The sequence below is a fragment of the Ranitomeya variabilis genome, chromosome 1 (assembly GCF_051348905.1).
Source record: "Ranitomeya variabilis isolate aRanVar5 chromosome 1, aRanVar5.hap1, whole genome shotgun sequence".
Classification (NCBI taxonomy): domain Eukaryota; kingdom Metazoa; phylum Chordata; class Amphibia; order Anura; family Dendrobatidae; genus Ranitomeya; species Ranitomeya variabilis.
This window is the reverse complement of record NC_135232.1, coordinates 296,291,965-296,318,395: the sequence shown is the minus strand read 5'-3', so window position 1 is coordinate 296,318,395 and position 26,431 is coordinate 296,291,965. Positions and strand designations below refer to the sequence as shown.

The window sequence follows — 26,431 nt, the reverse complement described above, 5'->3', positions numbered from 1 at the left end:
TGGGTTCTAAAATCTACCTGAAAAAAAATCACTACATCAATCAGTGGGAGATTAATATTGCCCTTTCTGCTTGTGTGCCACTCCTGACTCCTGTGTGTGCCATCTCTCACTCAGTGGGCCATAGAAAGCCTATTTATTTTTTTGCTTGATTTGGGTTCTAAAATCTACCTGAAAAAAAATCACTACATCAATCAGTGGGGGATTAATATTGCCCTTTCTGCTTGTGTGCCACTCCTGACTCCTGTGTGTGCCATCTCTCACTCAGTGGGCCATAGAAAGCCTATTTATTTTTTTGCTTGATTTGGGTTCTAAAATCTACCTGAAAAAAAATCACTACATCAATCAGTGGGAGATTAATATTGCCCTTTCTGCTTGTGTGCCACTCCTGACTCCTGTGTGTGCCATCTCTCACTCAGTGGGCCATAGAAAGCCTATTTATTTTTTTGCTTGATTTGGGTTCTAAAATCTACCTGAAAAAAAATCACTACATCAATCAGTGGGAGATTAATATTGCCCTTTCTGCTTGTGTGCCACTCCTGACTCCTGTGTGTGCCATCTCTCACTCAGTGGGCCATAGAAAGCCTATTTATTTTTTTGCTTGATTTGGGTTCTAAAATCTACCTGAAAAAAAATCACTACATCAATCAGTGGGGGATTAATATTGCCCTTTCTGCTTGTGTGCCACTCCTGACTCCTGTGTGTGCCATCTCTCACTCAGTGGGCCATAGAAAGCCTATTTATTTTTTTGCTTGATTTGGGTTCTAAAATCTACCTGAAAAAAAATCACTACATCAATCAGTGGGAGATTAATATTGCCCTTTCTGCTTGTGTGCCACTCCTGACTCCTGTGTGTGCCATCTCTCACTCAGTGGGCCATAGAAAGCCTATTTATTTTTTTGCTTGATTTGGGTTCTAAAATCTACCTGAAAAAAAATCACTACATCAATCAGTGGGAGATTAATATTGCCCTTTCTGCTTGTGTGCCACTCCTGACTCCTGTGTGTGCCATCTCTCACTCAGTGGGCCATAGAAAGCCTATTTATTTTTTTGCTTGATTTGGGTTCTAAAATCTACCTGAAAAAAAATCACTACATCAATCAGTGGGGGATTAATATTGCCCTTTCTGCTTGTGTGCCACTCCTGACTCCTGTGTGTGCCATCTCTCACTCAGTGGGCCATAGAAAGCCTATTTATTTTTTATTATTTGGTTTCTAAAGTCTCCCTGAAAAAGAAAAAAAAAAAAAAACAGTGGGAGATTAATATTGCCCTTTCTGCTTGTGTGCCACTCCTGACTCCTGTGTGTGCCATCTCTCACTCAGTGGGCCATAGAAAGCCTATTTATTTTTTTGCTTGATTTGGGTTCTAAAATCTACCTGAAAAAAAATCACTACATCAATCAGTGGGAGATTAATATTGCCCTTTCTGCTTGTGTGCCACTCCTGACTCCTGTGTGTGCCATCTCTCACTCAGTGGGCCATAGAAAGCCTATTTATTTTTTTGCTTGATTTGGGTTCTAAAATCTACCTGAAAAAAAATCACTACATCAATCAGTGGGGGATTAATATTGCCCTTTCTGCTTGTGTGCCACTCCTGACTCCTGTGTGTGCCATCTCTCACTCAGTGGGCCATAGAAAGCCTATTTATTTTTTATTATTTGGTTTCTAAAGTCTCCCTGAAAAAGAAAAAAAAAAAAAAACAGTGGGAGATTAATATTGCCCTTTCTGCTTGTGTGCCACTCCTGACTCCTGTGTGTGCCATCTCTCACTCAGTGGGCCATAGAAAGCCTATTTATTTTTTTGCTTGATTTGGGTTCTAAAATCTACCTGAAAAAAAATCACTACATCAATCAGTGGGAGATTAATATTGCCCTTTCTGCTTGTGTGCCACTCCTGACTCCTGTGTGTGCCATCTCTCACTCAGTGGGCCATAGAAAGCCTATTTATTTTTTTGCTTGATTTGGGTTCTAAAATCTACCTGAAAAAAAATCTCAACATCAATCAGTGGGGGATTAATATTGCCCTTTCTGCTTGTGTGCCACTCCTGACTCCTGTGTGTGCCATCTCTCACTCAGTGGGCCATAGAAAGCCTATTTATTTTTTTGCTTGATTTGGGTTCTAAAATCTACCTGAAAAAAAATCTCAACATCAATCAGTGGGGGATTAATATTGCCCTTTCTGCTTGTGTGCCACTCCTGACTCCTGTGTGTGCCATCTCTCGCTCAGTGCGCCATAGAAAGCCTATTTATTTTTTATTATTTGGTTTCTAAAGTCTCCCTGAAAAAGAAAAAAAAAAAAAAAAACAGTGGGATATTAATATTGCCCTTTCTGCTTGTGTGCCACTCCTGACTCCTGTGTGTGCCATCTCTCACTCAGTGGGCCATAGAAAGCCTATTTATTTTTTTGCTTGATTTGGGTTCTAAAATCTACCTGAAAAAAAGTCACTACATCAATCAGTGGGAGAAAAATATTGGCCTCAGGGCTTGTGTGCCACTCCTGACTCCTGTGTGTGCCATCTCTCACTCAGTGGGCCATAGAAAGCCTATTTATTTTTTTGCTTGATTTGGGTTCTAAAATCTACCTGAAAAAAAATCACTACATCAATCAGTGGGGGATTAATATTGCCCTTTCTGCTTGTGTGCCACTCCTGACTCCTGTGTGTGCCATCTCTCAATCAGTGGGCCATAGAAAGCCTATTTATTTTTTATTATTTGGTTTCTAAAGTCTCCCTGAAAAAGAAAAAAAAAAAACAGTGGGAGATTAATATTGCCCTTTCTGCTTGTGTGCCACTCCTGACTCCTGTGTGTGCCATCTCTCACTCAGTGGGCCATAGAAAGCCTATTTATTTTTTTGCTTGATTTGGGTTCTAAAATCTACCTGAAAAAAAATCTCTACATCAATCAGTGGGGGATTAATATTGCCCTTTCTGCTTGTGTGCCACTCCTGACTCCTGTGTGTGCCATCTCTCGCTCAGTGCGCCATAGAAAGCCTATTTATTTTTTATTATTTGGTTTCTAAAGTCTCCCTGAAAAAAAAAACAAAAAAAACAGTGGGAGATTAATATTGCCCTTTCTGCTTGTGTGCCACTCCTGACTCCTGTGTGTGCCATCTCTCACTCAGTGGGCCATAGAAAGCCTATTTATTTTTTTGCTTGATTTGGGTTCTAAAATCTACCTGCAAAAAAATCACTACATCAATCAGTGGGAGATTAATATTGCCCTTTCTGCTTGTGTGCCACTCCTGACTCCTGTGTGTGCCATCTCTCACTCAGTGGGCCATAGAAAGCCTATTTATTTTTTTGCTTGATTTGGGTTCTAAAATCTACCTGAAAAAAAATCACTGCATCAATCAGTGGGAGATTAATATTGCCCTTTCTGCTTGTGTGCCACTCCTGACTCCTGTGTGTGCCATCTCTCACTCAGTGGGCCATAGAAAGCCTATTTATTTTTTTGCTTGATTTGGGTTCTAAAATCTACCTGAAAAAAAATCTCTACATCAATCAGTGGGGGATTAATATTGCCCTTTCTGCTTGTGTGCCACTCCTGACTCCTGTGTGTGCCATCTCTCGCTCAGTGCGCCATAGAAAGCCTATTTATTTTTTATTATTTGGTTTCTAAAGTCTCCCTGAAAAAAAAAAAAAAAAAAACAGTGGGAGATTAATATTGCCCTTTCTGCTTGTGTGCCACTCCTGACTCCTGTGTGTGCCATCTCTCACTCAGTGGGCCATAGAAAGCCTATTTATTTTTTTGCTTGATTTGGGTTCTAAAATCTACCTGCAAAAAAATCACTACATCAATCAGTGGGAGATTAATATTGCCCTTTCTGCTTGTGTGCCACTCCTGACTCCTGTGTGTGCCATCTCTCACTCAGTGGGCCATAGAAAGCCTATTTATTTTTTTGCTTGATTTGGGTTCTAAAATCTACCTGAAAAAAAATCACTACATCAATCAGTGGGAGATTAATATTGCCCTTTCTGCTTGTGTGCCACTCCTGACTCCTGTGTGTGCCATCTCTCACTCAGTGGGCCATAGAAAGCCTATTTATTTTTTTGCTTGATTTGGGTTCTAAAATCTACCTGAAAAAAAATCACTACATCAATCAGTGGGGGATTAATATTGCCCTTTCTGCTTGTGTGCCACTCCTGACTCCTGTGTGTGCCATCTCTCAATCAGTGGGCCATAGAAAGCCTATTTATTTTTTTGCTTGATTTGGGTTCTAAAATCTACCTGAAAAAAAATCACTACATCAATCAGTGGGGGATTAATATTGCCCTTTCTGCTTGTGTGCCACTCCTGACTCCTGTGTGTGCCATCTCTCAATCAGTGGGCCATAGAAAGCCTATTTATTTTTTTGCTTGATTTGGGTTCTAAAATCTACCTGAAAAAAAATCACTACATCAATCAGTGGGGGATTAATATTGCCCTTTCTGCTTGTGTGCCACTCCTGACTCCTGTGTGTGCCATCTCTCAATCAGTGGGCCATAGAAAGCCTATTTATTTTTTTGCTTGATTTGGGTTCTAAAATCTACCTGAAAAAAAATCACTACATCAATCAGTGGGAGATTAATATTGCCCTTTCTGCTTGTGTGCCACTCCTGACTCCTGTGTGTGCCATCTCTCACTCAGTGGGCCATAGAAAGCCTTTGTTTTTTTAATAATTGGTTACTAAATTGTCCCTGAAAAAATCATTTTATCTTATTTGTTTTCTAAAGTCTCCCTGAGAAAAAAAAAAAAATAGGTGGGAGATTAATATTGACATTTGTGCTTGAGTGACAGTCCTGCGTGTGTGGCATCTCTGTGATTTGGTGCCACAGAAAACAGAGTGTGTAACATTGTGCCTGATTTTCCTTGTGGTCTCACCAACCTGTTAAGGGATATTGAAATCATACTGAAGTTATAGCTCACTGTGTAAGTTGTTTGACAGCAACAAATAAAGTTACTTTGGTTAAGTTTTTAAAACAATGAGGAAGTCTGATGCAAGAGGTCGTCGTGGCCGTGGGCGTTCATTGTCAGCTGGTAATGATGGTAGTGGTAGTGGAGCATCAGGTGGTCATGGGGATAAACATATTCCACCTAAGTCTGGAGCTGTGGAGCCAGTTTCGTCGTCTGGCTACACAAGGCCTCGAACGCTCTCTTTTCTGGGAGTAGGAAAACCGCTTTTAAAGGCGGAGCAGCAACAGCAAGTTTTGGCTTACATTGCAGACTCAGCCTCTAGCTCTTTTGCCTCCTCTTCTGAAACTGGTAAATGTAAAAGCAGCACGTCGCTTGTGGATGTTCACGGTCAGGGACAAGTCGCTTCCTTGTCCTCTTCAGCAAAAACTACAACAAGAGAGAAGGATGCAGCAGGCGACACAACGGTTTACTCCATGGAGCTCTTTACACATACCGTTCCTGGCTTAGAAAGTGAAACACATAACAGGCCATGCCCATTACAAGTAGATTCTGACATGGAGTGCACTGATGCACAGCCACAGCCAGAGTACTATGCTGCTCCTTTGACCACCACATTGCCCTCTCAGGGTACTGATCCACAATCAGACCCTGATGAGACTATGTTGCCCCGCCACGAACGCTATACCACCGACCGACACAGTGACACAGACGAAGTTGCACATGAGCTCGAAGAGGAGGTAATAGATGACCCAGTTGTTGACCCCGATTGGCAGCCATTGGGGGAACAGGGTGCAGGTGGCAGTAGTTCAGAAGCGGAGGTGGAGGAGGGGCCGCAGCAGGCATCAACATCGCAACAGGTTCCATCTGCCGGGCCCGTATCTGGCCCAAAACGCGTGTCAAAGCCAAAACCTGTTGGAGGACAGCGTGGCCATCCGGTTAAAGCTCAGTCTGCAATCCCTGAAAAGGGATCCGATGCTAGGAAGAGTGCAGTCTGGCATTTTTTTAAACAACATCCAATTGATCAGCGCAAAGTCATCTGTCAAAAATGTTCAACTAGCTTAAGCAGAGGTCAGAATCTGAAAAGTCTAAATACTAGTTGCATGCATAGACACTTAACCACCATGCATTTTCAAGCCTGGACTAACTACCAAACATCCCTTAAGGTTGTAGCACCCTCGGCCAATGAAGCTAGTCAGCAACGCAACATCCCTTCCGTCACTGTAAGGCCACCATTTTCCGCACCACCGGCAGTATCTGTGCAGGTTTCTTTGCCAGCCAAAAGCAGTCAGGGTCAGGGAATCACCAGTTTTGTAGGAGGAAATATTGCATCTAGGTCACCGGCGGAAACATTACCGTGTCCATCCGTCTCTCAGTCTGCCATGTACACCGGCACACCCAAAAGTTCCACGATCTCCAGCTCTCCAGTCCAGCTCACCCTACATGAGACTCTGGTTAGAAAAAGGAAGTACTTATCCTCGCATCCGCGTACACAGGGTTTTAACGCCCACATAGCTAGACTAATCTCGTTAGAGATGATGCCCTACCGGTTAGTTGAAAGCGAAGCTTTCAAAGCCCTGATGGAGTACGCTGAACCACGATACCAGCTACCCAGTCGACACTTTTTTTTCCAGAAAAGCCATCCCAGCCCTGCACCAGCATGTTAAACAGCGCATCATCCATGCACTCAGGCAATCTGTGAGTACAAAGGTGCACCTGACTACAGATGCATGGACCAGTAGGCATGGCCAGGGACGTTATGTGTCCATCACGGCACACTGGGTGAATGTGGTGGATGCAGGGTCCACAGGGGACATAAATTTCAGGACAGTTGTGCCTAGCCCACGGTCTAGGAAACAGTTGGCTGTAGGTGTTCGCACCCCCTCCTCCTCCTCGTCCTCCTGCAGAAGCTACAGCTCTTCCACAGACCGCAGTCGGCCAACCACTCCATCGGCAGATGACACTGTTGCACACCAGTTGTCCCATTATGGGCCAGCTACTGGCAAGCGTCAGCAGGCTGTATTGGCTATGAAGTGTTTGGGCGACAACAGACACACCGCGGAAGTTCTGTCCGAGTTCTTGCAACAAGAAACGCAGTCGTGGCTGGGCACAGTAGATCTTGAGGCAGGCAAGGTAGTGAGTGATAACAGAAGGAATTTCATGGCTGCCATCTCCCTTTCCCAACTGAAACACATTCCTTGCCTGGCTCACACCTTAAACCTGGTGGTGCAGTGCTTATTGAAAACTTATCCTGGGTTCTCCGACCTGCTCCTCAAAGTGCGTGGACTTTGCTCACATATCCGACGTTCGCCTGTACACTCCAGCCGTATGCAGACCTATCAGCGGTCTTTGAACCTTCCCCAGCATCGCCTAATCATAGACGTTGCAACAAGGTGGAACTCAACACTGCACATGCTTCAGAGACTGTGCCAACAGAGGCGGGCTGTTATGTTTTTGTGGGAGGATACACATACACGGGCAGGCAGTAGGATGGCAGACATGGAGTTGTCAGGTGTGCAGTGGTCGAAGATACAAGACATGTGTCAAGTCCTTCAGTGTTTTGAGGAATGCACACGGCTGGTTAGTGCAGACAACGCCATAATAAGCATGAGCATCCCCCTAATGCATCTGCTGATGCAAAGTTTGACGCACATAAAGGATCAGGCGTCTGCACCAGAGGAAGAGGAAAGCCTTGATGACAGTCAGCCATTGTCTGGTCAGGGCAGTGTACAGGACGAGGTAGCGGGCGAAGAGGAGGTGGAGGACGAGGAGGATGATGGGGATGAGTATATTTTTAATGCGGAAGCTTTCCCGGGGGCACTGGAAATTGGTTGCGTGGCAAGGCCGGGTTCTGGTTTTTTGAGGGACACAAGTGACGTAGATTTGCCTGAAACTGCCCCTCAACCAATCACAACCGGAGATTTGACAACTGGAACTTTGGCCCACATGGCGGATTATGCCTTACGTATCCTAAAAAGGGACACACGCATTACGAAAATGATGAACGATGACGATTACTGGTTGGCCTGCCTCCTTGATCCACGCTATAAAGGCAAATTGCAAAATATTATGCCACATGAGAACTTGGAACTAATATTAGCAACCAAACAATCAACTCTTGTTGACCGTTTGCTTCAGGCATTCCCAGCACACAGCGCACGTGATCGTTCTCACACGAGCTCCAGGGGGCAGCAGACTAGGAGTGTTAGGGGTGCACACATCAGAAGTGGCGTTGGACAGAGGGGTTTTCTGACCAGGTTGTGGAGTGATTTTGCTATGACCGCAGACAGGACAGGTACTGCTGCATCAATTGAAAGTGACAGGAGACAACATTTGTCCAGTATGGTTACTAACTATTTTTCATCCCTTATCGATGTTCTCCCTCAACCGTCATTCCCATTTGATTACTGGGCATCAAAATTAGACACCTGGCCAGAATTGGCAGAATATGCATTGCAGGAGCTTGCTTGCCCGGCAGCAAGTGTCCTATCAGAAAGAGTATTCAGTGCTGCAGGTTCAATATTAACCGAAAAAAGGACTCGTCTGGCTACCCAAAATGTTGATGATCTAACATTCATTAAAATGAACCACAACTGGATTTCGAAATCTTTTGCCCCACCTTGCCCGGCCGACACCTAGCTTTCCTATGAAAAGCTCTTGCCTGTGGACTACTGTGAATTACTTTTCTAATGTCTAATTTGCTGCAGCTGATTGTCCAGCATACGACATGTTTACACCTCCCTAAATGGCCAAACTCCCCACACGGGGCCCGTGGTATCGCGACTTGGTGCAAGCACCCGTGAGACTGCTGTTTGTCTGAAGAGGTGGGTGTGCTCGCTTTTGGTCGACGGCATTGCTACTGGGTCCCTCATAGTACAATAAAGTGTCTCTGGCGGTGGTGGTGCGCACCCAACGTCAGACACACTGTTGTAACATGAGGGGCCCTGGGCCTGTACCGCCGGCCACAAGAGAGTTCACCCACCCCCAGGTCAAACATTGCTCTACCACTTCCACAGTTATCTCTCACACTTCCAGCAATGTTTAGTCTATGCGCTGACATCCTTCCATACCTGCCACTGACAATACCATTGTGTTGACATGTATGATGGTACTTAACATAGTCAGGGGCAGTGTCCTCTATTTACCACAGTAAATACTTTGCGCTAAATTAGTAGGTCTGAAACAACGCAGAGGATCCCACCCCTGAACCTAATGATTGCACCCTTTAGTGTTTTTGTTTTGTTTTAATGCGAGACATTCACATTTATTTTTTGTTTTTGACTACTAACTGACAGACACTCATTACAATCGGCCTCCACTGACCAGACCACTGCTGCCCGTGTACCCCTGGAACCAATTATAAAGTGCCTACAGCCAGCCCATTTTATTGTGTTAGGCCTTCGAAGCCTGTCTACGGTCCCTCCTTCCACTAGGCCTCCACTGACCTGACCACTGCTGCCCGTGTACCCCTGGAACCTATTTTACAGTGCCTACAGCCAGCCCATTTTATTATGTTAGGCCTTCGAAGCCTGTCTGAGGTCCCTCCTTCCACTAGGCCTCCACTGACCAGACCACTGCTGCCCGTGTACCCCTGGAACCTATTTTACAGTGCCTACAGCCAGCCCATTTTATTATGTTAGGCCTTCGAAGCCTGTCTGCGGTCCGTCCTTCCACTAGGCCTCCACTGACCAGACCACTGCTGCCCGTGTACCCCTGGAACCAATTATAAAGTGCCTACAGCCAGCCCATTTAATTGTGTTAGGCCTTCGAAGCCTGTCTGCGGTCCCTCCTTCCACTAGGCCTCCACTGACCTGACCACTGCTGCCCGTGTACCCCTGGAACCTATTTTACAGTGCCTACAGCCAGCCCATTTTATTATGTTAGGCCTTCGAAGCCTGTCTGCGGTCCCTCCTTCCACTAGGCCTCCACTGACCAGACCACTGCTGCCCGTGTACCCCTGGAACCTATTTTACAGTGCCTACAGCCAGCCCATTTTATTATGTTAGGCCTTCGAAGCCTGTCTACGGTCCCTCCTTCCACTAGGCCTCCACTGACCTGACCACTGCTGCCCGTGTACCCCTGGAACCAATTATAAAGTGCCTACAGCCAGCCCATTTAATTGTGTTAGGCCTTCGAAGCCTGTCTGCGGTCCCTCCTTCCACTAGACCTCCACTGACCAGACCACTGCTGCCCGTGTACCCCTGGAACCTATTTTACAGTGCATAGAGCCTATTTTTTTATTTTATTTAATATTAATAAAGCAAGGATGGACTACGATGTGCCACGGTATGAGCTACCCAGTTGACAATTCTTTTGTGAGAAAAGCCATCCCACCCCTCCACCAGCATGTTAAAGACCGCATTGTCCTTGCATTCTGTCAATCTGTGAGTCCAAAGGTACACCTGACGACACATGGACCTGTAGGCATGGCCACGGAAGGTTACGTGTCCTTTGTGGCTCGATGGGTTAATGTATTGGATGCATGGTCCACACAGGGGACAGCCTGCTAAGTCTGTCTGCAGTCCCTAATTCAAGTTGTCCTCAACTGAATAAAGCTGAGCTTCTACCTTCTGGTTCTTATTAAGCTTTTTTTTTTTTTTTTTTTTTTTAAATTGCTGGATGGGGCCTAATACCTCTGTTTGCTGCTCCCTGGTGTTTGTCCTCAACTGAATACAGCTGAGCTTCTACCTTCTGGCTGTCATTAAGTGCTGTGTTTTAAAAAAATGGTGTTTAGGGCCTACTAACGGTGTCTGCCCCTGCCTGGTGTTTGTCCTCAACTGAATAAAGCTGAGCTTCTACCTTCTGGCTCTGATTAACTGCTGTTTTTAAAAAAATTGGTGGTTCCGGCCTACTAACGGTGTCTGCCCCTGCCTGGTGTTGTCCTCAACTGAATAAAGCTGAGCTTCTACCTTCTGGCTCTGATTAACTGCTGTTTTTAAAAAAATTGGTGGTTCCGGCCAACTAACGGTGTCTGCCCCTGCCTGGTGTTGTCCTCAACTGAATAAAGCTGAGCTTCTACCTTCTGGCTCTGATTAACTGCTGTTTTTAAAAAAATTGGTGGTTCCGGCCTACTAACGGTGTCTGCCCTGCCTGGTGTTGTCCTCAACTGAATAAAGCTGAGCTTCTACCTTCTGGTTCTTATTAAGCTTTTTTTTTTTTTTTTTTTTTTAATTGATGGATGGGGCCTAATACCTCTGTTTGCTGCTCCCTGGTGTTTGTCCTCAACTGAATACAGCTGAGCTTCTACCTTCTGGCTCTCATTAAGTGCTGTTTATTTTTTAAAAAAATGGTGTTTAGGGACTAATAACGGTGTCTGCCCCTGCCTGGTGTTTGTCCTCAACTGAATACAGCTGAGCTTCAACCTTCTGGCTCTCATTAAGTGCTGTTTATTTAAAAAAAAAATGGTGTTTAGGGACTAATAACGGTGTCTGCCCCTGCCTGGTGTTTGTCCTCAACTGAATACAGCTGAGCTTCAACCTTCTGGCTCTCATTAAGTGCTGTTTTTAAATAAAAAAAAATTGTGTTTAGGGCCTACTAACGGTGTCTGCCCCTGCCTGGTGTTGTCCTCAACTGAATACAGCTGAGCTTCTACCTTCTGGCTTTTGGCCTATAGTATCAGATATTAAACTGCATTTGGCCTACTGGTGTGGTTGGGCCCTTGAAAAAGTGTTTGCTGCTCTTGGGTTTGCTACTCCACTGAACAAAGCAATGCCGCCTGTTTAGTCCTGTTACCAATTTTGAACTGCATTTAGCCTAATTTATTCTTTGGCCCTATATCTGTTTCCTCCTCATCCTGCCCATTGCCCAGCCACTGCTAGATGAGTCTGCTGGTACATTGACCTAGACCACTACATTCCCCTTGCACTCTACACAGCCAGAATCTGACCCTGCTGAAAGTAAGGTTCCCCTTCCCGCATGTTATACCACCTTACACAGGGACAAAGAGGAAGGTGCAGATGAAAGTGCAGGTTCCTTCATCAGGTGGGGGGGCATACTCGTTGGCGACGTCACTGGCACAGGGCCCCTCAGAGTACGCAAAAGTGTCGCTGCTGGTGGGAGGCGCCCCCGCCATGCAAACACACCGCCTTACTTTGAGGGGCCCTGTGCCAGTGCCAATGCGAACGAGTGGGCCCCCCCTGCTTGCTCAGGATCACAGCACTTGCAACGTTGAAATACTTACCTCTCCCTGCTCCACCGCCGTGACGTAGTCCATGTTTCCTGGGCCCATTAAAACCTTGAACCAGCCCTACCCCCAACAACTTTTGCCAAATGACCCCCAAGTTCCAATGCCCAACTATTATTATAAAGTTAATTAAGATTGACAAGCTTCAGAAACAAGAATGGATGTTTTTGGCATTAAAATGGGCACTGTAGGTGTTTTCCTGGCCTCCACTCACTGCCGACTATGCTTCCCCATTGACTTGCATTGGGTTTCGTGTTTCGGTCGATCCCCGACTTTTAGCGACAATCGGCCGACTGGACTCGACTCGACTCTGGACAAAATCGGGTTTCCCAAAGCCCTACTCGATCTTAAAAAAATGAAAGTCGCTCAACCCTACATAATACAAATATAAGTGTAAATATAGATGCCTCTGTCCAAAGTTCACTACTCTCAATTAATCAAACTAAGGTGTCAGGAAAGTAACCAAGGAGAAAAAATAGTAATGGAACAATATATCGATTTTATTCTGCATCTCTAGTACAGGTCAAAATCTGTCAAAAAAGCACAAAAAAAGACCAAATCTCTTATCGTATGATGTGAGCAATTTGCCCCTGGTATTTTAAACTTTCAAAATATATCGGAATATTCATGATAAAAGTAGTTCACCAATATATATCACAATCCTAATTTTCCTTCATAAGGTCCATATACCATGTGTTGCAATACAATAAACTTATCTGTCCACATGATTTTGTCTCTACAAGTTTCCCTTCTTTGGTATGATGTTCATCAGGAGAGCATAATGAAGGATCTCCAATAAAGTGGTGTGCATGTCCCGTTCTGGTTATCCTTACCTTAATTGACAGTGTTAGATTAGACATACAGTATGATTTACTTGCCAATCATAACTATCCTTAAAACACATTTTGTGACCTTATGTGGAATCTGAATCTCAGAGTACATGTAATATCCTGGCAGCACATGTAACATGATGATCCTTTTTTTTTTGCAACAGATGCGTGTGCGTTTTGAAATGGAAATTGAAAGGATGAAACAAATGCATTTGAAAGAACTAGAAGATAAGGAAGAGGAATTAGAGGATATTCGTCAATCATGTCAAAGACGGGTATGTCATGAACTAGTTAAGGTAAAAAATTGGATTACTACCATTATGTGGAAAATAGGATAATTGGCTAAGTAAACATAAAAAACATTTTTTTATTACTATTTATTGTATATTTGAAAGTCTACATATATTAAAAGCTAAACTTGAAAATGTCCATTCACTGCCTCCAAGTGCTTGACCATATTGAGCTTTAGCTTCTAAAGAAGATGAAGCAAATTCAAAAGTGAAGGAAAATGACACCACAAACCCTTTAATCTTTCATTGAGTTCCAGAAAATAAATATATTTTGTTGTTTTCTTTTTTTTTTGTTAATGTGAATGGGTGTGTTGAATAAGACATCATTAAATACACATTATTCTGTAGAGTCCTCTATATGCAGTTACCCAAAAACAGAAAGTAATAACAATCCTAGAGCCTGATCTGAAAGGAGGGCTGCCTGTTTCAAAGACTTACAAAAGATTGCACTTTTTTTACACTATTTTTTAATATATTTTTTAAGCTTCGTCAATTTGAGATGCAGCTGGAACAAGAATATGAAGAAAAACAGATGGTCCTCCATGAAAAGCAAGACTTAGAAGGTCTCATCGGTACTCTGTGTGAGCAGGTATGAAACTAGTTGTAGAGTAGATAAAAAAAAATACAAGTGAAACTGTGCTATTGTTTATAAAGTTTATGACATATGTTAAAGGGAACTTGTAAAAAAACTATCAACGTAAAAATATGGAGTTAATCTGCAGATTGTTAGTATTCTAAAACTGTTTGGCTGCTGCATTAAAAACTAGGCCACTGAAAAGAAATTCCTCCAGGCAGCCTCCGACTTTCATCATAGAGGCATAACCGACACGGCTTCAATCAACACTCAGTACATAGTGAGCGGCGGCTGTAACCTTAGTGAGCGGTAACTGAAGCCTACCAGGCACACCTCTATGACTGAAAGCCTGAGGTTGCCGGGAGGAAAAAAATTCATTTCTGCCCGTAGCCGGGCCTTCACTGCAGTGGCTGCACTGCTTTTGTTACACATTAACCCCACATCTGTAGGTTAGCAGCATCTTTTTAAATAACAGTTTCCCTTTAAAACAAAGCTGCATAATCCAAGAAATTAAGTGGAGGTGATAGGTAGAGAGTAAGCAGCTGCCGGGTAACCACTCTCTCTATGGCTGACATAGACTATTTTGAGTGATGACTCATAAGAGTTAAAGTGGAGTAACTAACTGCACTATATGCTCGCCTCAACATCAAAAATGCAACACCAAGAAGGAAAAGTTGAGGAATTATTGAAATCGCGTGATTGATAGACATGGTAATGATTATGCAAGTAATGAAAAATGGAAACAAAAAAAAATGTTGATTTATTAGGTATCAAGTATGAGTTCTATATGAACTATATGGTCTTACATGCCTTGGCTGCTGTCAATGAGTTGGTTGTCTGAGGAATGTTCTGCCACACTGAATGTACTTGGGTACACAAATCATCAAAATCTGCTGCTGGCAGCTCCATTTAAATTTTGCAATTAATGACATCCCAGATGTGCACAATAAGAGTCAGACACTGCAGACCATGGTATTACATTGAGGCCATGCAGGCTGCTCACAGTAGCACAAGTAACTTGCGGCCTGGTACTGTTACTCCTGTGCAAGGTTGAAACTTGTATGCATGGGTAAACATAAATACAAATTTTCGATTATTTCCATTATTTTTTTTTCATAATTATTTAAGGCATATTCCAAAATCTAATATTTATTATACATCAACTACATTAACCCTTTGTACAGAATTTTCATTTACAGAATTATGCATAAGATATAAAAATGACTTTCATGGCAGGGTAAGAAATCATCAGCCATCCATATTCAGATCATAATTCCTTTATCCCTCTGTTAATACATTTCTATCATAGAACAGACTCTTCTACTCCTCATTGCTTCTTAATTTGTGTAGCTTTTTTGCCTTTGGGTAGCGCTGCACTGCTTAATATGCCTGCAACATAGGCAGCAAACTTAAAAACATCACAGATTAAAGGCAGGGCCATGCTCTCACTCATGTATGAAGCATCTTTCATGACCCAGTGTGCAAGTCATACATTTTCTGCAATTAAATCTGGTAGGATAAAAAGACCAGTGAAAGCTGTAGACTAATTAGTATCACATCAAAGTATGGTACACCAGCAGAAAAACCAATGACAATTAGCTGGAGAGAGGCGCTCATTTTCTACTGTAGCTGAATACGGATGTGTTTCAGCTCAGTTATAACGATGTTTCTCTATGTGAAGACATACTAATCTTATTAAATGTCCTCATAATTAATTTGGTTGCTCAGAAACATGTATTGAATATCACATTACAAAGTATGTTTACCAAAACCAAATTCTCTAGCATATGTAACGAGTCTGCACCCATGTTTGTTAATATATTGTGATAAGCGAATATACTCGTTACTCGAGATTTCTCCAGCACGCTCGGGTGTCCTCCGAGTATTTTTTTGTGCTCGTAGTTTTAGTTTTTAGCGCTGCAGCTGAATGATTTACATCTGTTAGCCAGCATAAGTAAATGTGTGGGGGTTCCCTAGCAACCAGGCAACCCCCATATGTACTTATGCTGGCTAACAGATGTAAATCATTCAGCTGCGGCGCTAAAAATTAAAACTCAGAGCACTAAAAAATACTCGGGCGACACCCGAGCATGCTGGAGAAATCTTGAGTAACGGGTATATTCGCTCATCACTATTAATATACAATCAAGGAAACATAGGAGAGTAATGGTGTCAATTGTGCTAATATCATGTATATTCTACATCTATGTGAAAACCATAACAATGGCAACTGAGATGAAATATGATAGCTGCATGTGAGGAATATAACGCATTTACCATACTGGAAGGTACACAAATGGTATGACAAAACAATCTTTCTTACATGAAGACAGAACACTGTAAAAAATATATTAGGTAATAAAGATGTGTCCTTTCTTAGCTTTTTTCTTTCCTCAACAAAATACACAAAAATGCTATGTGTGAAATGTCCAGCTTAAAAAAAAGCAATAACATGATTTAGCGTTACTCTGTGTGAAGATGTGTCTACTATGTATTTTTGTGACCACTTGTGATGTGAATTTCAGCCCCTCATGGATTCAATCAAAGGTAAAGATAAACACATTTGTGACAAACAATTTTAACAAATCTAAAAGAGGTTATTCCATTTGAGAAAATTCTAGTACTCAAGTGAACTTTTTTATAACCCCCCCTCAAAAAAAGCACTTTATTCACCATCCTTGAGTCCAGTGCTGAGTCTCCATAGCAGCTCCCATGGTCTGATATTGTTTGCAATGCTAATGTTAAGTCAACTACTCAGTAGTCAAGCACTTGGCTCAGTGGTTCTGCCCATGTAGATGGAAAACCACTGTGCTTAGTGATTAGTTGCTGCACTGTTTGATATCAGCGCTCCAGCCAGTATAAGACCCTGAGAGCATCAGTGGAGACTCAGCACTGGACTCAAGGATGATGCATAAAGTGCATTTTTTTTACAAACTGAATTGGATCAACTTCTTTAAGCTTACGGTGGCATGTAAAAGTTTGGGCACCTCTGGTTAAAAGTACTGTTATTGTGAACAGTTAAGCAAGTTGAAAATGAAATGATCTCTAAAAGGCCTAAAGTTAAAGATGACACATTCCCTTTGTATTAAAGACCAATAAATATATATATATATATATATATATATATATATATATATACATATATATATATATATATATATATATATACATATATATATATATATATATACATATATTTATATATATATATATATATATATATATATATATATATATATATATATATATATATATATATATATAATACAGACCAAAAGTTTGGACACACCTTCTCATTTAAAAATTTTTCTGTATTTTCATGACTATGAAAATTGTACATTCACACTGAAGGCATCAAAACTCTGAATTAACACATGTGGAATTATATACTTAACAAAAAAGTGTGAAACAACTGAAATTATGTCTTATATTCTAGGTTCTTCAAAGTAGCCACCTTTTGCTTTGATGACTGCTTTGCACACTCTTGGCATTCTCTTGATGAGCTTCAAGAGGTAGTCACCGGAATTGGTTTTCACTTAACAGGTGTGCCCTGTCAGGTTTAATAAGTGGGATTTCTTGCTTTATAACTGGGGTTGGGACCATCAGTTGTGTTGTGCAGAAGTCTGGTGGATACACAGCTGATAGTCCTACTGAATAGACTGTTATAATTTGTATTATGGCAAGAAAAAAGCAGCTAAGTAAAGAAAAACGAGTGGCCATCATTACTTAAGAAATGACAAAATTAGCCTGTTAGGGTTATGGATTGTTTGCTATCATCATTAGGAAAGGCCAGGTGATGCAAATTTCCCAGCTTTATAAAAACCCAGCCTCCTCTAACTTGTGCCAAATAGCAGCACCCTAGCTGCCTAACACTGTGAAAATGAGAATGGTAGAGGCCCACAAAGCAGAAGGTTTTAAGATAGCAAAGCGTTTTCAACTTGTTCTTTCCTCAGTTTGAAATGTAATTAAGAAATGGCAGTTAAAATGAGCAGTCACCTCAAGATAAGGTCTGGAAGACCAAGCAAAATTTCAGTGAAAGCTGCTCACAGGATTAATAGAGAGGCAAATCAGAACCCCGCTTGACAGCAAAAGACCTTCAGAAAGATATAGCAGATTCTGCACTTGTGGTACATTGTTCTACTGTTTAGAGCACCTGCACAAATATGATCTTCATGGAAGAGTCATCAAAAGAATAACTCTCCTGCATTCTCACCATAAAATTTGTCATCAGAAGTATGCAAAAGAACATATAAACAAGACAGATGCATTTTGGAAACAAATCCTATGGACAGATGGGGTTAAAATAGAACTCTTTGGCCATAGCTATAAAAGGTATGTGTGGAGAAAAAGGGCACAGAATTTCAGGAAAAGAACATCTCACCATTAAGCTTGGAAGTGGATCGGTCATGCTTTGGGGTTGTGTTGCAGCCAATGGCACGGGGAACATTTCACGGGTAGAAGGAAGAATGGATTCAATGAAATTGTAACAAATTTTTGATGCAAACATAACACCATCTGTAAAAAAGCCGAAGTTGAAAAAAAATGGTTTCTTCAGATGGATAATGATCCTAAAGACACATCAAAATCCACCTTAAAAGGTGCAAGGTAACGGTTTTACAATGGCCTTCACAGTCACCTGATCTGAACATATTTGAAAATCTGTGGCTAGACCTTAAAATAGCATTGCATGAAAGACGACCCAGGAATCTCACAGAACTGGAAGATATTTCCAAGGAAGGATAGATGAAAATTTCTCAAACAACTCTTGGCCAGCTACATTAATGCCTGCTGCAGTGCAGTAGCACACAACCTCCACTAGGGGGTGCGGGTGAAGGAAAACAGATACTCACAGTGAAATCACAGAGCAGTGGGCAGAAGCCACTAGGTGGCGAAAGAATAGTCAGAAAAAGCCAGGTCAGCAACAGAGAGGGAACAAAGTACCCGAGATCACAGCAATACATGTGGTCAGAAACAAGCGAAGAAGTCAGAGCCGATTGGGAGCAGGAAAGCCAGAGACGCAAGACAGTCAAACAGGTCAGAGGACAAGCCGAGTCAAATACCAAGGGGTCACAACATGGAGAGTGACTACTACAACGAGTGAAGTCACAGGGGAACACTGTAACAGGAACTAGGTAAATTGGCAGAGGACAAATCATGGTATAATAGGTCAGCTGCTCAAGCCAGAGACAGGAACTATAACTGACACTGCTTGCAGGTCACAGCGGACTGGAATAGCCAGACAGATCCCAAAATGAGGCAAGGAAGATTAATCCCCACATGACCATCCCGGGGAGAGAATGATCAGAAACAAACCCCTGACTGGATCATGACAGTACCCCCCTCTCAATGGGGGGTCACCGGACCCCCAGGTGTGCCCGGATACCGAGCATGAAAGGCCCAGACCAACCGATCCGCATGGACCGAGCAATGGACAAGATACTGAAGTGAAAGGAGGAGCATCCAAGAATCCACGATCAGTTCCACCTCATACTTGGTCTGATCATCCACCAAAACAGAAGGCGGATGAGACTGATAGTCCCCTGAGAAGGATACCCACGTTTTCAAAAGAGCCTTATGGAATACATTGAGTATCCGCTGCGACAGGGGCTAGCGCAGGTGAAAGGCAACAGGATTAACTACCTCCAAAATTTTGTAAGGTCCAATAAACTTGGGATGCAACTTAGCAGAAGGAATCCTCAACCTTATATTCTTAGTAGATAACTACACCTTATTCCCCACTTGGAAATCCAGCCCCTCTGACTGTCATTTATCAGCAAAAAATGTATCCTTGCCCGGAGCCTCCCCAATGTTTCTTTAGACCTCCTCCCAGACCTCCCCCAACCGATGAATTGCAACATCAGCACCAGGACACCCCAAATCCAGCTGAGAAAATTCACCAAAATGGGGGTGGAAGCCATAATTGCAAAAGAACGCGGAGGTACCAGTGGACTAATTAATACGATTATTAAATGCCAATTCTGCCAATGGCAATGAAGAGCACCAATCATCCTGACGAGACGTGGCAAGGCACCGTAAAATCTGCTCCAAAGATTCATTGGTTCTCTCAGTCTGTCCATTAGTCTCAGGATGATAGGCTGAAGAGAAGGTCAAACTGATACCCAGCCTTTTACAAAAAGCCCTCCAGAACTTACATACAAATTGTACCCCTCTATCAGAGACCACATTTGCAGGCACACCATGTAATCGCACAACATGCTCAATGAAAAGTTTCAACAAAGTTTCTGCATTAGGCAGCCCTGCCAATGGTACAAAATGCACTTGTTTGCTGAACCTATCCACCACCACCCAGACCACAGTTTTTTCATTAAAAGGAGGAATGTCCGAGATAAAATCCATGAACAGATGGGTCCAAGGTTTATCTGGAATTGGCAATGGCACCAATTCCCCTGCTGGCCGGTTATGGGAGGTTTTAGTGTGGGCACATGTCTCACAGGAGGACACAAATACAGCAGCATCAGAAGCCAATGAAGACATTCCCGGAGCCGAATCATGGATTTCCTGGAGCACCCTTAACCGATACTGGACAGGCACAAAAATGTATTATTTGGCGTGGATGGAGGAGCAAAAGACTGGGCCTCCCGAATCTCCTGCTCTAACGACGAGGAAACTTCAGCCACAACCACTTTGTAGTGAATGGAGGAAGGAGGTTCAGGAGGAGATATTGGATCCAAGCTGCGGGATAAGACATCCATCTTCACAGTCTTGGATCAAGGCCTAAAAGTGATGGAAAACTGAAATCGAGAAAAAAAAAGTGACCACCTTGCCTGCCTCGGGGTTAAACGTTTGGCCGATTCAATATAAGACAGGTTGTTTTGGTCCGTGATTCGATAGACAGCCCCCTCCAAAAAATGCCTCCATTCTTCAAAAGCCAATTTAATGGCTAGTAACTCCCGGTTGCCAACATCGTAATTCATTTCCACAGAGGAAAACTTTTTAGAAAAGAAGGCACAGGGTCTTAAATTGGTTAATGTGTTGGGCCCTTGAGACAACACCGCCCCCACTCCTACCTACGAGGCGTGCACCACCATGATAAATGGCTTACACAGATCAGGTTGAATCAGTACAGGGGCAGACATATAGCATTCTTTTAAAGAAGAAAATGCCTCTAAAGCTGGAGCTGACCAATTTATATCAGCCCCCTTGCAAGTTAAATCAGTGAGGCGTTTAACCACCTGTGAAAACCCCTTGATGAATTTTCTATAGTAATTGGCAAAATCTAAAAATCTCTGAAGACCCTTGAGATCTTTGGGTTTCTCCCAATCAACAATAGCCTGTACCTTTCCAGGGTTCATGCGAAACCCCTCAGCAAACAAAATAAACCCCAGAAAGGACAATTCTTGCACAAAAAATGAACCCTTCTCCAGCAAAGAGAGAGTTCTCCCTGAGCCTCTGGAGGACAGCACGGAGATGACCCATATGGTTAATTTTATCAGCAGAATATATAAGGATATCATCCAGATACACCACCATGAAGTGCCCAATGAAATCCAAAAAAACATGATTAATGAAATTCTGAAATACAGCTGGCACATTAGTCAGACCAAAGGGCTTAACCAGGTTCTCAAATAAACCCTCAGAGGCGAGGAAAGCCGTTTTCCACTCATCCCCTTCCCGCATGTGGATGAGATTATATGCTCCCCTGAGGCCTAACTTAGAGGACCACCTGGCCCCGAACAATTGATTATACAAATCAGGAATAAGTGAGAGGGGGTAAGTATTCCTCACGGTGATCTTGTTTAATTCTCAAAAATCAAGGCATGGGCGTAAACCACCATCTTTTTTCTTCACAAAAAAGAATCCTGCCACCACAGGAGACACAGAGGGTCGAATATGCCCTTTAGGAAGACTATCGGAGATATACCCACTCAGGGCTGGAGAGATTGTATAAATGGGCCTTGGGCAGTTTGGCACCAGGGACCAGATTAATAGCACAATCGAATGGGTGGTAGAATCTCAGCCTCCTTTTCGGAGAATACATCCTCAAAATCCTTCAGGCAACTCTGGAATACTCTCCAGACTGCGGATGACACAGACACATTAACAAGGCAATCTTTAGAACAATTAGAACCCCAATTAACAATGCCCTGAGATTCCCAATCAATGATCAGGTTATGTAACAGTAACCAGGGAAACCCCAACACTAGTCCCGCAGATAGATTGTCCATAATAAAACATGTAATACGTTCTTGATGACAGGACCCCACCTTAAGGATAAACTCCTCAGAGATAAACTTAACAACATTCTTAGTGAGAGGTGTTTTGTCAATGGCCACAATATTAATGGGAATTTCCAACCTGGCTGTCCCTATCTTACATTTGGCCACCAAATCAGAGTCAATGAAGTTCAAGGATGACCCACAATCCACAAAAGCTGAAGTGGAGGTACAACCATTCTTGACACAAAGTTCTACTTCCAACAGTAATTTAAGAGATGAGGACAAAGGTACCTGAGAGTCTTGGCAACCTCCTCGACAGTTACCCAGACTTAGGCATTTCCCAGCACCTTGGGAGTCAGAAGACAGGAGAGACAGTCCTTTTTCCCGTGTCCTGAACTACCATAGTAGAAGAGTCTCCCATCACATCGTCATCTCCTCTCTCTTTCCTTGACGGTGGTGACCCCCACCTCCATGGGCTCGGACTGAGGCATAGCATCAGGGTTACTCGGAAGCAAATTACCTTCTTACTGCATGACATCCCTCTCCCTTAGTCTCCGATCCATCTGGATTGCCTGAGTCATATGAGTCATAGCCTCCTCTAAAGAACTATGTGGTGGATGGAGAGCCAGAGCATCCTTCAAATGGACAGACAGTCCCCTCCGGAACTGTCACCTGAGTGCAGAGTCGTTCCATGAGATTTCTGGGGACCATTGTCTAAACTCTGAGCAATACCACTCGGCTGAGAGCTTTCTCTGAGCAAGACAGGATAGTATCCTCTGCCACCCTAACACGGTCTGTTTCATCATAGATAAGTCCTAGGGCCTTAAAAACACTATCCACCGACATCCTTTCAGGGGCAGTGGGGGACAACGAGAAAGTCCATGGTTGGGGACCTTCCCGGAGTAAGGAAATAATTATTCCCACCCACTGACTTTCATCCCCAGAGGATCGAGGTCTAAGTGAAAACAACAAATTGTAAACTCTCCCTAAACGTAAGAAACCTATCCTTCTCACCAGCAAAAGTGTCAGGAAGCATGACCAAGGGTTCGGGAAAGTGCAAGTCCTACATCTACTGAATCACCAGACCTGCTGGCAACATGAGGAGTGGCACCCTGCACAGTTTTAACCATCTCCATCAACTCTTTCTGTAATTGAGTATGGGATGTGGCCAGGGCCCCATGTTCCACCAACAATTCCCGCATCATCTGCGTCAAACTGGACACCTGGTCAGGAAGATTGTGCAGTGGATCCATAGCCAGGAAAAAAAATGAATAAACCCCTCTAAATAAATTGGTCAGTTGTAATGCCTGCTGCAGTGCAGTACCACACAACCTCCACCAGGGGGTGCAGGTGAAGGAAAACAGGTACACTCACAGTGAAATCACAGAGCAGAAGGCAGAAGCCACTAGGTGGCGAAAGAATAGTCAGAAAAATCCGGGACAGCAACAGAGAGGGAACAAAGTACCAGAGGTCACAGCAATACACGTGGTCAGAAACAAACTTGTATGGTTTGCTGGAAAAATGCTTGGATTTCCCATTGACTCCCATTATACCCATTACTCGAAATGAGCATCCGAGCATTAGGAATTGCGCAGTTCCAGTAATGAGCATTCGAGCATTTTAGTCCTTGTTCATCCCTAATAACCAATGTTTCATTGTATCCAAAACCTTGACCATGGCGTATGCCCTATGGTTCACAGCAAGCGCAGGGTCTAACTGCTCCTGCCCCTGTATGTGCTATATGTGGGCAAAGGCCAAGATCAAGGTCTAGAACAAAGTGAAACATTGTCCATCATTTATATTTCCTGAATCTGACTTATCAAAAAACTTAAATTGCATATAGCGTTATGGTAGACTTTTCCAAGACCAGTTGTAAAAAAACAGACTAAATGTAAATCTACTGTAGTTCAATATTAATTCACCCTTTTCCAGTTTGACAATGCAATCTATTCTGCATCCATCTACAATCCAAATTGTTAATTCCGAATTTCATTAAAGGTTTTCTTATTGATTTTGTAGGGTTCTGAGATATGGTGCTAGGCACAGCATATCATACGCTGAACTATGCGTGGCTAAACAAAAAAAGGGACATTCCTTTGACTCATGTATTTAGTTGAGCAGTGAGAATGCCAAGAGTCCAAGTCTCACAATAAAAAACTGATGATGTATCCTAAGGACTCATGCAGACGACCTTATTTTCAGTCTTATTGCGATCCGACAACTTATCGGATCAATGTTATTCTGTGGAGGAATGCACATGTTCCGTTTTGCAGCATACACGATGATGATATTCGGATCGTAGTCGGCCATGCAAGTCAATGAGTCAGTGGCAAAAATTGGACCGCACTTGGATTACACGATTTTCACAGACTGACAAAATAGAAAAGATGGATAATTTTTTTTTGTCATCTTCTCCACATCTGAGATCACACAATGATAACACTTTGATCAAACTCTGGTCAGAGTGTGATTAGCATAATCAACCTGATTCTCTTGGATAACAGAAAATACAGTAGTGTGACCCTAGCCTAAGGACAGTCCATCAAATTTAACATCCCAGTAAACTCCTTGAAATAGTTATTATACAACTGCAGAAGGTATCACAGTAAACCTGCAGGGTATGGAACTGAAAAAGTTAACACAGTAATCTCCATATCAGACTTGTTCGATCTGTTTTTTTTTTGCCTTGCTAAACTGACATGTTGTGATGTTAGGAATTAAATTTCATAGTAATGTCAGAACAGATAGCTTTATTATAATTGAATCTCTCAAGTGCAGCCACATTCCCCAGGCTGCAATACACTAAAGGACCATTGACACTGGTGCTGCGACTTTATTTTAAAAACACACCATTTATCTCTGTGCAAAGTGAAATAGATTGCCAGTATGATTTATCAAGCAGATTTTGAGCAACTAGGGGAACATAAAAGAAGAAATTCAATTTCACACCAAGATTGTAATGGGTGAGCAGTGCGTTCGATGGGCACAGAGGATGCTATTATAGAGTGTTTTGCATCTGGTCCCCAGATATTGTACAGAATGTAATTGTTATTGTAAACTTCATCAGGAAAACAAGAGGTAAATATAGACATAACGTGCACCAGTGACTTTACTGCATAATACACTGATACTGCATTACCAAAAATTGGCAGTAACATTCCTCAGTGTGTTAGATGAAAGAAATGATCCCAGAAGTATCCTAAAGACTGGCTCCCATTAAAGTGACTGAGCTGAGCTGATGTACTGCGAGTTTCTTACAGGCATTTCTTCATGGGAAAGAAGTATGCAAATTAGCCAAACCCAGCGTCTGGTTTTGAATCTGGATGTTTTACTCCTTATGAAGTAGAGGTCGTTTGTATCATAAAGACTATGACCCCAGTTCATCATTTGTTGGGCTTTTTTTTAAGTCGCTTTCTTTTCTTGTGATAGGAGTTGCCATTTTTGGCACCAAATTCTTCAAAATGGCGCATGCAATGCAGGAATGCATTGCAAAGTAAAATAAATTGTCTTTTTTTCTGTCTTGAACTGTTTTTAATGTCTTTTTTTGCACTTGAAGTTGCACATTTCGCAAAATGGAGCAAAATAATTAGTGGTATACTCAAAACTGCACCAAGGTGGAAATAAAGTGGAGTTGTGCCAAATTTTGCAACTTTTTAAAAAGTCGTAGTTAATGAATCAGACAAAAGCATCTGGAATCACTAAACTCTTCTCACAAAGTGTAAAACGAAAAAAAAAAAGGCAAAAAGAGGAGCAAAATACACAAAGCAAGACACAAAAAAGGGACAAAGGAAATTATGACTTGGAGTCCATGAACCTATATTTCAATGTGAAATTTATGCACTATGCCTGCAGATGCACTGACACCTGCCTGCTGCCATTCCTGAGCAAGCTCTGCATTGGTGTTGAACCAGTCCTATAGTTGAGTTCTCTTTATGAGACCACCTTGAAGTTTTCTTCACAGCAGTTGAACCTCTCTTTGAAACTCTTGATGATTAGATTAATGATTATTGAAGGCAATTTTATAAGCATCAATATCCTTGCCTATAAAACCACTTTGATAGAAAGAGGTGATGACTTCATGTTTTTCACTGAAGGTAACCATGGTTAAGAGAAGAAGACAATGATTTCAAGCACATGCCCCCTTTTAAGAAACCAGTCTGCTCTAATAATTCAGCCAGCATAAAAGAGTAATATCAGATGCCTTGGGCTTCATTAACATTTTTTTCTGATTTAATGAGAATATAATTGAAAGCATGTAAGCTGCTTGCATTGTGATAAGGCTAAAAATCAGTTGAAATAGTTCTTTTTGTGATTAGGTTAATTTTCGTTGCAACATTTTGCAATGTTATCTGATCACTCTTCATAACAATCTACATTTAAACCCTTCAAGACATCTGCCATACACGCAAGAAGCAAGTCGGGAGCTGGTGTATGAAGTGGGAACACAGGTTGGAGTATACCCCCTACCCAGCAGACTGTCCAGACTGCAATG

General features: G+C 42.5%; 1 protein-coding gene across 1 annotated transcript in view; it reads left to right on the top strand.

Moving 5' to 3' along the window:
- The window catches only part of MYO18B (myosin XVIIIB), a 1,084,067-nt gene that overhangs the window by 751,367 nt on the left and 306,269 nt on the right, over window positions 1-26,431 (top strand). The window contains exons 33-34 of the mRNA XM_077295498.1: window positions 13,063-13,173; window positions 13,673-13,777. Of these exons, the coding sequence (XP_077151613.1) occupies window positions 13,063-13,173; window positions 13,673-13,777 (216 nt within the window). The remainder of the gene's footprint in view (window positions 1-13,062; window positions 13,174-13,672; window positions 13,778-26,431) is intronic.